The sequence below is a fragment of the Vidua chalybeata genome, chromosome 1 (genome assembly GCF_026979565.1).
Source record: "Vidua chalybeata isolate OUT-0048 chromosome 1, bVidCha1 merged haplotype, whole genome shotgun sequence".
Taxonomy (NCBI): Eukaryota; Metazoa; Chordata; class Aves; order Passeriformes; family Viduidae; genus Vidua; species Vidua chalybeata.
This window is the reverse complement of record NC_071530.1, coordinates 39,698,234-39,714,636: the sequence shown is the minus strand read 5'-3', so window position 1 is coordinate 39,714,636 and position 16,403 is coordinate 39,698,234. Positions and strand designations below refer to the sequence as shown.

Here is a 16,403-nt window from a genome sequence, read left to right as displayed (position 1 = left end):
CCTCTAACTTCTTTCTTTGAGTCTCTTAAGCACCTGGTAGTTGGCAAGAAATTAAAGAGCAGGAGAATAAAGTGCAAAGCTGACTCTTGCGGCACTGCCCTAAGGAGACAGGAGATAGGCAATTTCCTAATCAGAGGTCTGGCTTATCCAACAATTTCTGCCGCTTCCATCTATGTCCAAGAATGTGTTTGGGGAGGGGATGGGAAAGGAAAGGGAGGAAGAGGACTGGAGGAAAAGCACCATCAGGCCGCTCTTAGTGGACCAGGTACAGTATGTTATTAAAGATACTGGTGGTCCACCTCTTCAGTACCACACAAGCCCTACCCATCTCCTTTCATACGTCACCTGGTGTGTCAGGGACAGTTGCACTCATATTCATATGCACAAAGCTGGCCTACTTCTATTTTGATAATGACTTCTGTGAGGTTTGGTAAGTTTTGAGTGTTTTGAAGTTCTGGTCAACTTGTTGTGAACAGTGGCATCAGTTTCTTTTCACTCTGGCAGCATGGCATGGGGAAGCTAGGTTGGCCTTTTCTGCTGTAGTTATACATATGGTGACCAGATGGAATGCAGTAAGCAAACAAGTGTTTCAGCCCAGCAAATGACTGTGTGTTCACCTGGAGATATTGTTATCCACAGGGTGACAGAGGAAGTAAGGTGAATGAATGCTGGGCCCTATTGGCCTACTGAACTTTGATTTGTCCATTGGGCATTCTCTGATGGCAGTGAAAAAAGTGCTAGAGCATCTTGTCAGAGATCCCTTCTCAGAGATCAAGGGGAAAGGAACATCCTTTTATGCCAAACCTAACTTGCATTCATGTCAGTAGGCTCCTTTTTGATGGACCAAACATTTTTCTCACTCTAACCCTTCATCTGCTGTCCCCTGAGAAACCTCACTAAATAGGGTAGTTCACTGCACATTATGGGAAGTCCTCTTTTAGATATTACTGTTATCTGGGCTTAATACCCAGAGAATGGAGAAGTTCAGTGCTTGTGAAGATGGGTTGTCTTCATCCCAATATCAATGGTGGATTGCTGCAATCTGCCTCCCAACACATATTTAGCACTAATTATGTGGGACCTGAAGTTACAGTCCATCCCTTTTATACCCATGCTGTTTTGTAGAAGACCATTTTCAATGGTTTAACTGGGCTGAAACTGCCAGTACTGTTCCTGGAAAAGGAAAGGACGGAATAGGTCACAGTTATACTGCAGGTGTATCAAGGCCCTTAATATCAAGGTTATTATTTTTGTGGAGGTTGTGCACAGTGCTTTATTATCCGTTAAAACTCCGGGTCATAATCTTTGATTGAAGAATATGTTAAGACTGCTCCCTATTCAATTAGTTCTGCACAGCTTGTCTTCATCTCCTCAGTACAACTAGGCAGGTGTAGTTTACACTAATGATGCATTTCTCAAAGTGTAGGTTTTAGTGACCTGGTGTAGGTGCATGCCAAATCTTTAATTTAAAACCTCCTTCCAGGTTGTATGGGTCAGGAGCTCTGGCTAGGATTGCAAGGATTGCATCTGTGCTCAGTGCCATCCAACGGTGTGTGCACCTGCTATTCCCTCCAGGGCATTTGCTTCTGTTCAGAGAAATGGTGAACTAATTTTGTTTGCAGACTGATCTGGCTCTGCCAGAACCTTTCCTGGAAAGCATAGAGAGGGTTACTGGTCACCAATCAGCTCTTCCTCCCCAGGCTCAGGCAAACGTCAGGAGCCTTTCGCTCTCCTGTGGCCAGCCTCCAAAGCAAGCTGGTGTTTGAGGCTGTGCTAAGCCTCCTGCTGGTAGGCAGTGCCAGAGGCCTGCTTTGCCTCCACAGCCAGGTTTATATTTTTGTCCACAGGCTCTGCAGAGCCTCCTTTTATAGTGTTCTTAGTTCAGCCCAGTATTTGTTGATGCACGCATTCCTTTCATTTGCTGCTTCCAAAACGGCTGATAAGACCAAAAGCTCTTCTGTCTCAATTTGAGAGGGCTTGTTTGAGACCCAGTCCAACTGAGATCTCCTTGCCTTGCTTTGTCTTAACTGTGCTGTCAGCCTGCCTTCACTTTTACACTGCATCTCCTGTGATCCTGGCTTGATCCTGAAATGTCTGTGCCTCTCATCAAGTGACTCTAGACTTTTTGCTTCTTTCTGAAGTCAAGCTAGGACTGGCCCTGTTGCAGTGAAGTCACTGCTATTTTCTTCCTGACACTTCCCAGCCATCCAGAGTTCCAACACTGTACGTAAAAAATGCTAAACCCAGAGCATCCCAAAAGTGATCCAGGGAACTGGCTGTATTGCACATGTTGCGGAGCTTTGTGGCCTCTCTGCCCTGCTGGTGCCCATCACCCATCACCTCCCTGTGTTAATGTTTGAGCTTCAGTGACAGCTCAGTCCAGAAGCCGTGGGCAAATAAAGACTTTTCTCCTCAGGCCAGGCAGAGTGTCGGGGTGGAAAAAGGAGCCACGGTATGCAATCCCCCCAAAAATGTAGTGGGAGTAGGCGTAAGGAGGAGCCCCCGGGAAATGTGAGCATGTAGTCAAGAAAACAGGAAGCATGAAGGGGTGGTTCACCTGCTGTGTGTGGATGTTCAGCCCCATCAACACAAGGTGTTTCACAACTGAATGAGCCTAAGGAGGTTGTAATTTTTACGGAGGCAGACAAGGCAAAATTATCTCTACTAGACAAGTGTTAACAGCTGTTTCTAAAAACTTTCACTGGAGCAAAGCTTTACAGGGGCAGCCAGAAGTACAACCTTGATACTGCTCCCTCCCAGCCCCCCAGCCTTTTGAATAAAAGATTGTTGGACTACTTATGCAAGGGCAAGTAACATTATTTTTGGAAATGACTGAATTATTTTCATTTCTTTTTTCCAAAAGAAAAAAAAATCAGCCCGAGGCAGACACCTGGCATGGAAAATTTCAGCTTGCGTGGTAAAAGGCTGGCAGAAGTTACCGGGAAGTGCGAAGAGTGTCAAAAAAAAAAAAAAAAAAAAAAAAAAAAAAAAGGAAAGAAAGGCAAGCATCAAGCAACCGTAGTCACCGGCAGAGCTGGGAGCTCGCTGCCCTCCCGTGCTCCCGGTCCCGCCGGGATCTGATCCCTTGTGCCCGGCGCTGCTCCCGGTGCGGACAGCGGCGGCGGCGCGGGAGCCGGGCCCGCCACGCGGCTCCGCGTGGGACCGAGCGCGCCGCCCCCGCGCCCCGCGCCGCTCCAGCCCCGGCGGCGGGCGGGGGCGGGGTCGCGGCCGCGCTGCGCTGCCTGCCATTGGCCCGGCCGGCGGCGCGGGGCGGGGGCAGCGGCCGCGCCGCCGAGGCGGTCCGGGCTCAGCCCCCGGTGCGGCGGAGCAGTCGCGGCCGCCCCGTCCTGAGGGCACCGGCGCCGCCCGCCTCCGCCAGGCAGCACAGCCCCCCGCGTCCGGTTCCAGCTCGCCGTTCGTCTGCCGCTCCGCGCCCTTTTCTCTCGCTCTGTCTCCCGGGCGATCTCGGCGGGGCCGCGATGGAAGAGGAGCGGGCGGGCGAGCAGATGAGACCGTTGCTCACCACGGTAACGGGGGGTGCGGTGCGGTGGGGGGCGCACAAAGGGGCCGCCACGGGGCAGCGCTGCCTCTCCGGGGGGTCGTGCCGCTGCCCTCCTGCCGGGGCACGGGGGACTCGGTGGGGCTGCCCCCCTGCCGTGGCTCCCCAGCCCTCGGCGGCGGGACCCTCGGCCGGGGGTCCCGGCCCCTCTCGCCCGGTGTCCCCGCGTGCCGGCCGCGTGCGCGCGGCCGTGTCGTCCCCCCCCCCCCCCCCCCCCCCCCCCCCGCCCCCAACCATCCCCGGGGGCGGCGGCGGGGCCGGAGCCTTTTGTTCGGCCGCGGGCTCCGTGTGCTCGGCGGCCGCGGCTGCCTCGTCCACCCCCCCGTTCCTTTGTGAGAGCCCCGCAGGGCTTGTGCCGGCGGCGGTGGGCGGCGCGGCCGCCCCTGGCCTCGCCTTTCTCCCTGCCCCGCTGGCTGACGAGTTCCTGGGCGAGAGAGAAGTGCGCACACATGGCAAGCGGCGAGCTTCCCCTTGTCCTCGTGTTGCGCGGTGGCGGGGTCGGCTCGGGTGGTGGGCACGCTTCCCGGGCGGGTTTCTAGTCCTGAGGAGTGGAAGTGTTGGTGAGGGGGGGAGATGGGTAAAATTACGGAGCTTGGGTTCATTTCCTTCTCGGGCCGGGTGGCTCAGTGAAGCAGGCATGTGTTGCCTTCCTGTGCTGCTAAAAAATACATGTGGTTCCACGCTTGTAATTTCCCCTCCCTTCAGATGACTCAAGGTCTGGATTTTGTTAATGAGCCTCTGAGCTCTTACTCTGATGTTCTCCTTCAGGGCCTTTTCCAAAAAGGTGTCGCACAGGGATTTGTCTTCAGTGCCTGAAGAGGAGGGATGTGTAGTTTGTAACACAAAGAATGCTGTGATGGACAGAGAAATAACACTGAAAACACATGAGTCTTCATCATCTTTCCGTTACTCTTCAAGAAGAGACTTGAGTCACATTTGATAAAATTGGCAGTCTAATGAAGTGCTCTCTTCCTGTGACATCAGTATGTTCAGTGTGTTTTTCCTTTGTTATAACAGGACCGTTGATAACTTAGTGGTTCAAAGGGCCATGAATTTTGCAAATGTTACAATCTTTGTATGTTGGCTTCAGAAGTTAATGCTTGTGCTCACGTTGAAAGATTTTGCAGGTGTGTTCTAGACTATTTCTTCATCTTGTCGCTGCTGCAAAAAAAGTATATTCCCAATTCACGTGAACTTCTTCAAGGTAGATTCTGTGTAAGAGCAGACTGCTTAATAGGTTTCATTCATGTTAAAACTATCTTGTCCCTCTGTATGAGGTATCTCTTAGCTGGCAGGAGAATACTCCCTATGTATAGAAGAATCCTCCCTATATATAGCAAAGAGATGCTAAACTGTGTGGAGGGAGTTGAAAAGCTTCAAGCGTGGGGTTGCAGTGGAAGATAGTAATGGTTGCCCTCAGGTGAATCCAAATCAAAAGAGTATTGCAGATGTCATCAAAGTCAGTGTGCCCTGAGCACATTTGTCGGGTCTGGCAGCAGTCATTTAGGTTCTGTTGTAAAAAAAAATAATATTTTTGGGGATGAACTCCTGCTGTATTATTGCATGGCCATTTTGGATGCTGCTGTTTTGAACAGAGGTGCTCAGTGGAGTGGTCCAGATTGGTTTCCTTGCAACAGCAATACCTGACCTTGGTGCCAAAGTGTATTTGGGAGGTAATTCCAGCTGAGTTGAAACAGTTAGAAAAGTGAGGGCTGAACAGTTGGTAGGAACTGGAAAAAAGGAATTTCTGGGGAAAACACGTGAATTAAATGGCCTACAGAAAGACAAGACATGCTGATCTTTGGGCAATTGCATAGTGTAGCGGTATTGATTTTGTTGTGGGTTTCATATGCAAGAGGTGTAATTTTATGTACAAGAGAGCTACTTAATCCAAAAGATGAGTATTTTTTGACAATAGAGCTTGACTTAATTTTTCTAATCCTGTGTTTCTTGACAGTACAGGCGACCTTCCTGCTAGCAAAGCTTGCTGAAACTGCTTACATGTGCATAACATACATGAAATAAACATCTCAATAAGATGAAAGGACTTTGTAAAAAAGTGTAGATCAAATCTGAGAGCTTCATTGCTGTGGCTTAAAAGTACAGAAGTGTAATCAAACAGAGGAGTCCTTAAAAATTCATTTTCTTCCTTCCTCCGGTGTTCATAGAGTATTAGATATGTAATGAGTTAAGATCTGGTGGCTCTCCTATGGAGGAGCACTTCTGTCAGTCAGATGCTGCCCCCTCCCATTTAGTTACTCAAAACTACAAAAAAATCCTTTAAGCTTGCTTGTTTTATATTTAGGTCCAGTCTTACAGAAGAGAATGAATGAGTGTTTAGAACTTTGGTGTTTTGAAGAAACTGGTTGGTGGCAATCTGTACTTGAAATTTGGAAGGGCGAGGCAAAACAAATGCCTGATAGTTATTACAACCAGAGAGCAACTGATGATCAGAGCATGTGGGATGACTAGAAAATACAGTGGAAAAAAGATATATAACTGCATAAATCCATGGTTCTTTCATACGTTACATACTCTTAGATGTTCTGCTTCCCATCTTAGAAAAGATGCATTATTATTGGAAAATGTTCACTGAATAATAAGAGGATATGAATTTAGTTCAAAGGTGATAAAGGATTCAACAGTCTAGGACTTGTCAGCCTAGTAGAGATGATGGAATTGTGATATGGTAAGGCTCTATAAAAGTACTGTGGAGAAAGTAGGTGAACATGCAAGAGGAGGCACACAGTGAAATCACACTTGGGTGCTCAGCTCAAAACAAACAAACTCAGTGTAGGGATGCACAGGTATATTTGCTATATAGTGTATACAATGTGAACTTAAAGGGAGTTTGGACAAACGTTGGAAGACAGATACATTGAGGTTAGTAAGTGGATGAGCAACAGCCCCAGGAAATCTGATTTGAAAACAGCTGGAGTTTGTGAGTGTAAGGAGGAGGAGTTGTATGCTTGTCTCGTTTTTCCTCTTCCCTCAACAGCTACTTATGGTAATTCTTGTTGGGCTTTTCAAAATAGGGGTGGGATGTGGTAGTTTTTCTATACAGTGGTGAGTTTGACAGTTACAGTTATGGTATTAAAAATGCTTGATACTGCATATGAGTGATATTAGTTCTAGTTTCTAGCTTTTGTCATTATGGTGTTCATTACTGTAATGTTTGGTGGGCTTCTTTGCAACAGCTGTAAGTAGCATTTAAAGGAATGTGTAGTGCACTTCTGTCTCTAGATGTTTTGCAGATAATATTTTCAAAATACTTTGTTTTCTTAAAAGTAGATAGAAACTCTTTTTCTGTTAGTATTTGGTACTACTTCATGTATATGAAAATATTCACAAGGTTGTAGACCATGCAGTATAGTTAAGTTATGGGTTTGTTTGTGTCTTCTTTCAATGAAACACATCTGGTTTTATCATTAATTCTACTGTAGATGATGATAGAACTGAAAGTGGCTCTGTTGGAGAAGGGCATGTTTCCAGGGATCTCCTTCTGGCTTTCCTAATCAAACCAGTGAAGTACTGTGGTCTGCCTTATCTCACTGAAGAGGGCATTAGTGTCACAGTGCTTTTTCTGAAGTGGCTATGTGGTTGGCTACAGCTTTTAAATTTTTTTTTTGAGAGATGTGCTTGCACATTATCAGGTGGGTTGCAGTCACTGTCCTCTGCTGTCATCTTATTCAGCATGGGGCTTCAGTGATGTGAAGTCAGATGACAGGTTCTCTGCATACAAATTTTTTTTCCTACTAACATAGTAAGCTCAGACTGGTGCTTTCCCTTTATGGCTGGACAAGGGTAACGGAGGGTATGTTTGTACTGCATAATTGAGGACTGTGCAGGAAGCTCTCCTCCCCCACAAGTTTGTGGCATCTGGCTGAACAAATGCTCTGCACAAGTTCAAGCAATACAGTTATAGCTGTGTGGCAGTGCCCTAGCTAAATAGCCCTAATCAGAGAATTGTACTGCCTTGCCAGCCTTGCAGACTTGAAGCTATGACTTTGGAGAGACAAGCTGCTTTTCTCTGCTGTGCTGTTTGGTACGGTGCGTACCTCATACAGCTTGGACTGTGTTGTGGGCCTCTGTAAGCTTTTAAGTGTATGTCTGGCAGTCTTTCTGAGTTCTTGAAAAGTTACCATGGCTTGTCAAAAACTTGTTGTGTTACTTGAGAACTTTCATTATGCTTCATTGTAGTAGTTCTATTTTCTGTCCAGAATAAGCTGGGGGTGTACCAAGTTGAGTAGTTTTTGGTTTATATCCATGTCATTTATCTGCCTCTGCAGGTGACTTTGGACATGTCACCAAATTCATTGTGGGCCTTTGAATATTGATGCCCCTTACACAAGGATATCTATTGCACAGGACCTTTCGTGGCCCTGAAGCAGTAGTAATACTTAGTAAATAGAACTGCTCTAAAACTATTGTTAGATAAAAAAACAGAGTATAAGTATACTTTAAGTGTACTCAAACTTAGCTAGAGAAGGTCTGCAATGAATATTGTCATGTTTTTGGTATAGCACATTCTGGAATGATGAAGTTTAGGGACACATCAGATTTTTTTGCTAAAATGAGGATAGATGTCCAGCTAATGTTTTGAAATAATGCTGTGAATAGTGAAATCCATCTGAGTGATTTGTAAATAAGGACAGAGATGAGCACCAACTACTACCTAGCTGTGCAGATCAGAAAGTGTCTGAACGGTAAAATGAGAATTTTGATTCTTTCATGGATCATCTTACAATATTCTTAAATGTTTGCATTTCTAAAATTACATTTGCAAAATTACCAGTAGAAGAAAATAGTACACTATTTTTAAAAAAGACCAGCATGTGTTTGAAATGTCCCAAATTTCAAATCTACCTTGCTAGCATATCTCAACAGTTATTAGAAGGGATTATCTGTCTAAGAGTCTTGTGTTTGTGTATGGCACCCTCAGAGTTCCTCGTTTCACTGGGAATTAAATTCTCTGCACTAGAGAGTGTCATAACTTACAAAATGTACATCTTAACCAGTAGATGGAGCCATTTTAGTTATGTATCAGCCGGTCTATTTACTTTAGTTTGGAAAACTTTGTTTCTTAGAGTATTTTCAGTCATTTTGTCATCAGAGGATGGCTTACAATTTTTTTATAATTTCTTTACCTACAGAGAAGACTAAATGTTTTATTCTTCCAATAACAGTGCCAGGACTGTACAGCCAGAAGGCTATTCCATTTTCATAAATGTGGAGAAAAAAGTGAATGCTTGTTCTTTGTGTGAATTACAGTTGTCTCTGTAAATTGTCCAGTGTCACATGAGTAGAGCTGTGTAGCCTTTGTACACCTTGTGTTGCCTGAAGTAACTTTTTGGAATATTGATCCATAGTGGTGTTAGATATCTGACAGTCTGGATGCTCTTGTGACTTCTGCCCAGGAAAGGCTACTTGCTCAAAGTTTTTTGAGCTTTTGTCTTTCCTTCTCCAGTCCCTTAAACTAAAATGACTCAAACCTATTTAATGAATTGGTTGTCCTGTTTGGATATACTGGCATCAGTTGTCTTGTTTCAGCAATGCTGGAAGTGCTTCATAACCTTGAAATAGCCCTGGCTTATTAATTCTAGCAAGTCCCATTTTAGCAGAAAGCATTCCAGTGCTGGAATTATCTTATATCTTCCTTCAGCATCCTATTTTCTAAAAGTTTTTTCTTTTTGAGTTTGACTCTGCCCCTGCATTATATCCTTAGTAATGTACCACCTAAACCTTCCCTTTCTCCAGCTCTTCTGTCTTCTGCTTTGAAGATGAGTTTAGATGGCTCATTGCCAACTTGAAGAGTAGAACCTTATTCAAGTCTTCATTTGAACTCTCACTATATGATACTTTGTGAGGTATAGGTGAGTCATCTTCTTTCCCAGAATCCTGCTGTAGGCGATTTTGAGATTTCTTGTGGCTCAGGGTTTTTGTTGTTATTGGTTGGTTAGATTTTTTCTTATTCAAACTAATGGGAAGTTAAAATTCCCTACAATTTTTATAGAACGAGTACTGATATTTTTCATATGATGTAGTTTTGCTGTAAGGCATCTAGACTTATTTTTGTGGCAGTAGTGCTAAGATAGTATATTGAAATACTAGAATATTTTTAAACTTGAAAACAAACTTGAGGTTTTTTTTAAACTTAAGTAGATGCTTTTGGATTGGGCACCTGTTGTCAAACTGTTGTCCCAGTTTAACAGAATGTCTGGAGTCTGCCTCCAAACAAACTGGAGCTTCCTGTGAATGAGGCATGTGGGTGGAAACTGTGGAGAGGAAGTGGGAATTACAGAGAAGCATCCCCTGTATGTTGGAATTGTGTTGTTTGACCTACTCTGCCCTCTGCTACTGTTGCTTTTACAGTGCAGCTATAGTTCTGTGGATCTGGTAGCTGAGATCTGCTTGCAGGTGGGGTGAATTGAGGACTTGTATGAAAACCTGGCTGGTTTTTTTTCAGTTACTATGTTTTTACTATGGGGGCATGTATTTAGAGTGTATATGTGGAAATACTGTCTTAAAAAACTGTGCTTCCCTAAAATGTAAAGTAAAGATTTTTTATTTTTCCCCTTACTCACTCATTTTTGCACTAGGCTGATTCCTTTTCATTTTCCATGACTAATGTCTACTAAATATATGCTCTCTGTGTCTTGACTGTAATCTATTTTGGGATGAAGAAAAAGGCAGCTAAGTTATTATGAATACCTAGGTTATGGCAGGGGAAATGATGCCAGTTATTCCTTACTAGAAAAAGTTAAGAATTTGCTTCCACAAAAAATGCTGCCTCTGCATATCGTGAACATACTGATTGTTTCACTAGCACATTACAATCAGAAGATAGAGAATCTCCTAATCAGCCTGCTTTGCATGTATGTCTCTGTTACTGAAGAACAGAAAGAGGTTAAAGCAAATCTGTTCACAGAGCTGTTGTAATCTTGTTTGGTGTCCATTTCTCAACTGACTGCTTCTCAGTGCAAAAATTGTGTTGCTATGTCAAGTGATTCAGGCTGCTGTGTTATGGATCTCAAAAATCATGCTAAGTGGAAGCATGTGTAATTTCTTTCTTTTAGATAGGGTTATGAGTAAATCACTAGCTGGTAAATCATATTTATTGCTAACTGAGCAGATTTCCAGTTTGCTTTTAGAAACCCTAATTCTTCAGATTTTCTCCTACATTTTAAAGTAAAGGATGGCTAGCAGATGCTGGTGTGAATAACACCTTGTTGTACAAAGATTTATTTTCTGTTTCTGCTGTATAACTTCACTTTTGGATGAAAAAATTAAAGTGTGTTTTCTCCTCTTCGTAGTGCCCTTCACATCTATTATTACTTTCAGCCACTGCAGAACTCTGGTTTATCTAACTCCACCCCTGCACAGTTAGATAATGTCTCTATATTCTTCCCACGCCTGCTTCCACTTTTCGTGCATTCTGTTTTACATTTGAGCTCAGTCATAGGTTCCCTTTTCTTTCACACTGGTCCATTGTCAGGCCTGCTTGTATTCCTGCATGTTGTGCTTTGAGGATGTTGTCCTTAAAGGTCAGCCAGTACTAACAGGCTTTGCCTTCACCCTCTGTTTTGGTCTTCTGGGAGATTCTGTCAAGCAGATCCCTGGACAAGGTGAAATCTGCTCTCCTGAAGTACCATGTTGTAACTATGTACTGGGTTGTGCACTGTATGCTGTAATACAATAAAAAATTCTCCCTCTCTCAACTCCATGATTTCATGATTGCTGCAGCCAAGGCTGCTCTTGGCTTTCACATCTCCGTCTGCTTCTTCCTTGTTTGTGAGCAACAGGTCCAGCAGGGCATATTCACTAGTTTGGTCGTTGATGACTTGCACAAAGAAGTAATTTTCAACAAATTCAAGAAAATTCCTGGAGTGCTTGTGTTTGGCTGTACTCTACCAGCAGATACTAGTTGTTTTAGGCCCTGGAGTGTCTGCAATCATGAAGTTTGCTTCAGCTTTCAAATTAAGGCTTTTGCTACGGTCCCTTCTTAATCAGGTGGTCTGTAGCAGGCAGCTAATACAAAGTTGCCCATGTTGGACTGTTCTCTGATCCTTACCTATAGGGTCTTCAGTGCCTTGTCACTCATTCCAAGCAAAGCAGGGTGTGTTGCAGCCATCCCTTTACGTAGATTGAAACCCATGTTCCTTACATTTCCCGGCTGTTTTTCCTAAAAAGCCTCTGACCATCCGTTGTAGCACCTCAGCCATGTGAGCTGACCCACCATCACTCTCTAATTCCCATGAGGTTATAGCTCTGCAGTGGTGCTTGGACTAAGTCCTGTTACTTCCCATGCTGTGTAGAAGCACTCAAGATGGGCTCACAGACAGGCCCCTTCCATGAGGGAAGTGTGTGAACCTCTTGACTTCTGTTCCCATATCTTCACTTCTCGTCAGAGTGACAACCTTTCTCCACCATCCCTAGTTTAAAACTACACTCACAGACTTACTGTGCCTGGTGACAAATACACTCTTGACACCCTTTGTCAGATGGATCCTTCTTCCTGGAAGATGTTTCTGTGATCATAACATAAAAGCTCTGCTAGCAACCATATACTGACCCTCTGGATGCATCTAATCTGCCCTAAGCCTTTTGCTTCTCACTGGAGAGACTGAGAAACACAGCATGGGCTTCCTTGTCCACAGTGCTTGGTAGTCACTCTTGATTTGTTCAGTAGATGTATTTTGCAAGTGTCACTGGTGTCCATATGGATAAGCAGGAAAGTCTGGTAGTTTGAAGATTGGATGAGCCAGTTGTTAGGCAAACAGCAGACCTCCCAGGACCTCCTGCTTATCTTATCTTCCCCATTGTGCCATGTGTTTATCTCCTCCTGCAGCTCTTTCACCTGGCCTGCTCAGCAGCTCAGAGATAATACACCCTCCCATAGGGTGAGGTGTGCCACTTCAATTCCCAACGGTGAGCCAGGGAGGAGCAGCAGGGGCTTCCTGCGGGCCAGCTGCTGAGCACTGATGGTGACATCCCCCCTGTACAGTTCTTGGAATTTGGATCTCTCATGTACCTTTGGCTGGTGTTGGAGACTTCACCTTGTAATATTGCACAAACCTGAAAGGTATTTTGGGCCTTCTGTAACTTAGGCTGTGAGCTGCTGTGACATCTGTTGCCTGAGCCCTGGTAGATGGATGTGCTGCGCCCAGGTTTATATTGTGAAACTATTACACTACCATCCAGTTCTGTTCACAATACAGATTTAAAATACATATGTTCATGTGAATGCTTTGGTCTATCTGCAGCTGGTTTATGATGGGCATGTCATGTCAATATTACTTTAACAATTTCAATACTGTAAACTTGTAATGACTGCTATTTCTTCAAGGCAAATATTCAGTAACAATAATCATTAAAGTTTTTAGTTGGCTGGTGCTGTTGCATTGGCCGATATTGCATAACTTCTTGGCTTCTCAGCTTGGAGGGACCAAGCACAACAGATTTTCATGTTCATGTTTTGCCAGATCATGTGCCTGTAATAATAGGTATCTCTTTCCCTTACCTAGAAATATTTAACAGCATTTAATAGATACCTCATGTAGAGCAGAGTCAGTTCTCCACTACTGGAGATGCTTCAGTTTTTGAAAAACCTAATTTTTTTTCCTTTTTGTTTGTGATATCTGTAAATTTAGTTTGTTATAGGTGGAAACACTGTGGCTTCATTCTATGTTCTAGGAATTTCTTCATCTCTATCTCTTTTATAGAGGGATTTTAACTGAATAATGCTACTGGTGCTTACAAGGGTGAGTACAAAACTAGAGGGTCTTATTTTCTAGTTGCTAACCAGAATGTTTAAAAGAAGGTATGCTGTGAGCTCTCTGACTAAATCGTGAAGTCATAGGACTGATTGCAAACTCTTTAGCATTCTAAGCAACAAGGTAGGATTATTTAGACTACTGCCAGATGTATTGCTTCTTTATTTCTATTAAAGAAAAGAAAGCTATTAGAGTGGTTGTATTTAAACTTACTGCTTGTTTTAGGCTACTGATTTTTGGAATGTTTTTCCCTTTGGCTTGTACAGCACTATTGTGAAGATACACTATTATGTAAGCACATACATTTCTTTAATATGTCAAACATATTTCTAAACAGACTTTGTGTATGAAAAAGGAAATGAGAAACTTCTTACTGAATAGCCACAGTTGGTGTTCCTGTTAGTGGTAAATTCTTTTTTTTTTTTTTTTTTTTTTTTTTTTTTTTTTTTTTTTTTTTTTTTTTTTGTCAAATGGCTACACCCTACCAGCCATGAATTTTAAAACTGTTTATATAAAAACAAACAGATAGTATCTGATGATTGTTATGACTCAGTTAAGGAAGTGATAAAACCCAAGAGTAGCAGGGATCCTTTCCTTTTTCAGCTTGTTTTTTTTTAAATTAACTTTGCTGTGCTTGTGAGCAGTTGAGAGGTATCAAAAAGGAAATTAATAAAGCAGATACTTATAATTAATATTTGAATTTGAGTTGCAGATACATAATGATTCAGCTTATAAACTAAGTTTACGAAAACAGCTTTAATTTTAGATTGCAATGACAAGCAATTTGATTAAAGCTATTGTAACTGATTCTTGTGGAAATCCTTGAGTTTTTCAAACTGTGATATAAGTCAGAAAAAGACAACCTTTTTTTTTTGCTTGTTGGCATCAGTGTTGCCATCCATTACCTGCCTTAACTGCTGTTGCTATATGAAATGCTTGCAATTGCATTACATGTTTTCAGAAACATAACCAGAGGGCTTTTTTCAGCATATCGTGTAGTGTATTTTGCTAGATCAACTTTGACTGCTTTTACTGAATACGTAAATGTACATGGTTCTGTACCTTGTAAGAATAAACACTTTTGGGCCTTGTTTTAATACACAAAGATTTTAGGTAGAGCTTCAGCTGAAGATCAGTTTATTGGGAAGTTGAGAGTATTTTTCCTGAAAATCAGTGGAATGAAGATTTATTTTTAAGCTAAGTAAAATGATAAATTTGAGCCCTTAGAGCAGGACACACAAAAAAAGTTCAAAAAATCTGATCACCAGGATAGAGAAAAATTAAATAGGGGTAAGATGCTAGCTTTTTTTAATGGAACAGCTGTCCACCAAATTATTTTGACACGATAGGAAACCTTATTTGTCAAACAACATTTTGTTTGATGTGATTAAAAGTACTTAAGTTAGTCCATTTATGGACACAAATAAATTCTAATTCTTTATAACTTTTGCATAGTGCAGATGGGCTTAGTAGGTAGCCTGTTGGCTTATACTTGAGGAAGAAGATGGCCATATTCTGTTGAGTGAAGCCAAATAATGTTAGTATGAGGCTTTAATTCTTGAGCATGAGTAAGTTACCTTTGCTATAAAGATATGAATGAAGGGCAAAATATAAATAGGTGTCTGAGGAAATTTTATATGTTCAAGGTCAAAGAATATACCTACTACTTGAATTCTGCGCTTTGCATTGACAGAAGGTTTTGAAAAGCCAGGCAAACAAGAAAGTTCAGTGTGCTTTTCTCATTGGTGGTGGGGACAACTTACTGTAAACCGTTTGGTATATGTGATTTTAGCTAGTCCTAATACAGAAATAACTTGAAACATGCTGAATAAGATAATTATTTTCTCCCTGTCACATTCAGTGATTTGGCCTATGACTGGATATTTACCATATTTGCATTTATGGTAGCCCAGACTGATGATTATAAGCTTCTGGATCCTGGAGGCAATGTAAAGGTGAGCATTTGCATGTGAAAACAGTCCTCAAACAAGGTCTACTTCCTAGTCCTCCTACATCAACTTTATAGCTGAGTTTCTCTGAGAGAGGGGTGGAAGAGCCAGTCTCACTTTGAAACTTATGTTGGGGGTTGATGTAGTAACAAATAATTAACTTCAGCTTTCTGATAAAAAGCATATTTTGTCTCTGGCTGTTCTTGGAAGAAATGTGTAATGCTTGATGACCATTGTTTAGATAATACTTTTCAAACAGCTAAAGTTGTAGTCTTGTTGCTCTAAGAGGTTGCTGCAGAATACTCTTAAGTTGAAATTGCCCCTGGTACATATTCTGAGTAAAGTCAAAAGTGTCCACTTCCAGGTGCCTGGGGGAGGTTGTAGCCAGAATTTGAATTTGGTGACACTGAGACCACCAGGGACCCAGGAAAATGTGTATCTGTTTTCAGAAGTGGCTTCTAGAGAGTGCTGGCAGTATTTCCAAACAGAGATTTTAGTTTGTTTTAGAGGCTGCAGAGGTGGCAAGAGCTGGAAATAAAATACAAGTGTACAACATGCTTGAATTTCTAGTGAAGAGTAAAGAAATACATGCCTCCAAGATGGCATGTTTGCTTCTGTCTTGTGGCTTGCATTACTGCTGTAGTCAAGCTGAGAGGATCAATTGCAAGTAAGACTGTAAACAGATTTATGTATGATGGCCACTTTATGATATGGACAATGTACTATGGTATGAAACAGGCTCTCGGGTGAAGATAGAAAAAATTTCCTTCCTGTCTTGAGGGTTGCTAAAAAAAATCCAAGTACCATGAATGTATACAATATGCTGTACAATTTAATGAAAGCTGAACAATGGCTCTTTGGCGGTGAACAGATTGTGTGTGTATATATTTATGTTTAAGGTGTACTAAATTTAAATGGAAGAAGTTATGTATTGTTAGAGAAAAGAATGGACATGACCTTAATTTGGAGAACTTGCCTCCTGTAGAGCTCTACATCAAAATACTTTAGTACAAATCTAACATGTCACTAACAAATCCTTAATAAACGTTTTTAAGTCCAGTAGTATTCCTGAAGTCAAGGATAGAAAAGAGGAGAATAATCTGGGAACTGCTGTAAATGTCT

General features: G+C 42.5%; 1 protein-coding gene across 5 annotated transcripts in view; it reads left to right on the top strand.

The window, feature by feature from the left end:
- The first annotated feature begins 3,286 nt into the window (after positions 1–3,286).
- Positions 3,287–16,403, top strand: part of SLC4A7 (solute carrier family 4 member 7) — a 92,209-nt gene continuing 79,092 nt past the window's right edge. For all 5 annotated transcript variants that reach the window (XR_008429547.1, XM_053936349.1, XM_053936340.1 and 2 more), the window contains exon 1: positions 3,287–3,527. Coding sequence is in view for 4 of the 5 variants with exons in the window: in XM_053936349.1 (XP_053792324.1) it covers positions 3,480–3,527 (48 nt within the window). In the remaining variant the exon portion in view is untranslated. The remainder of the gene's footprint in view (positions 3,528–16,403) is intronic.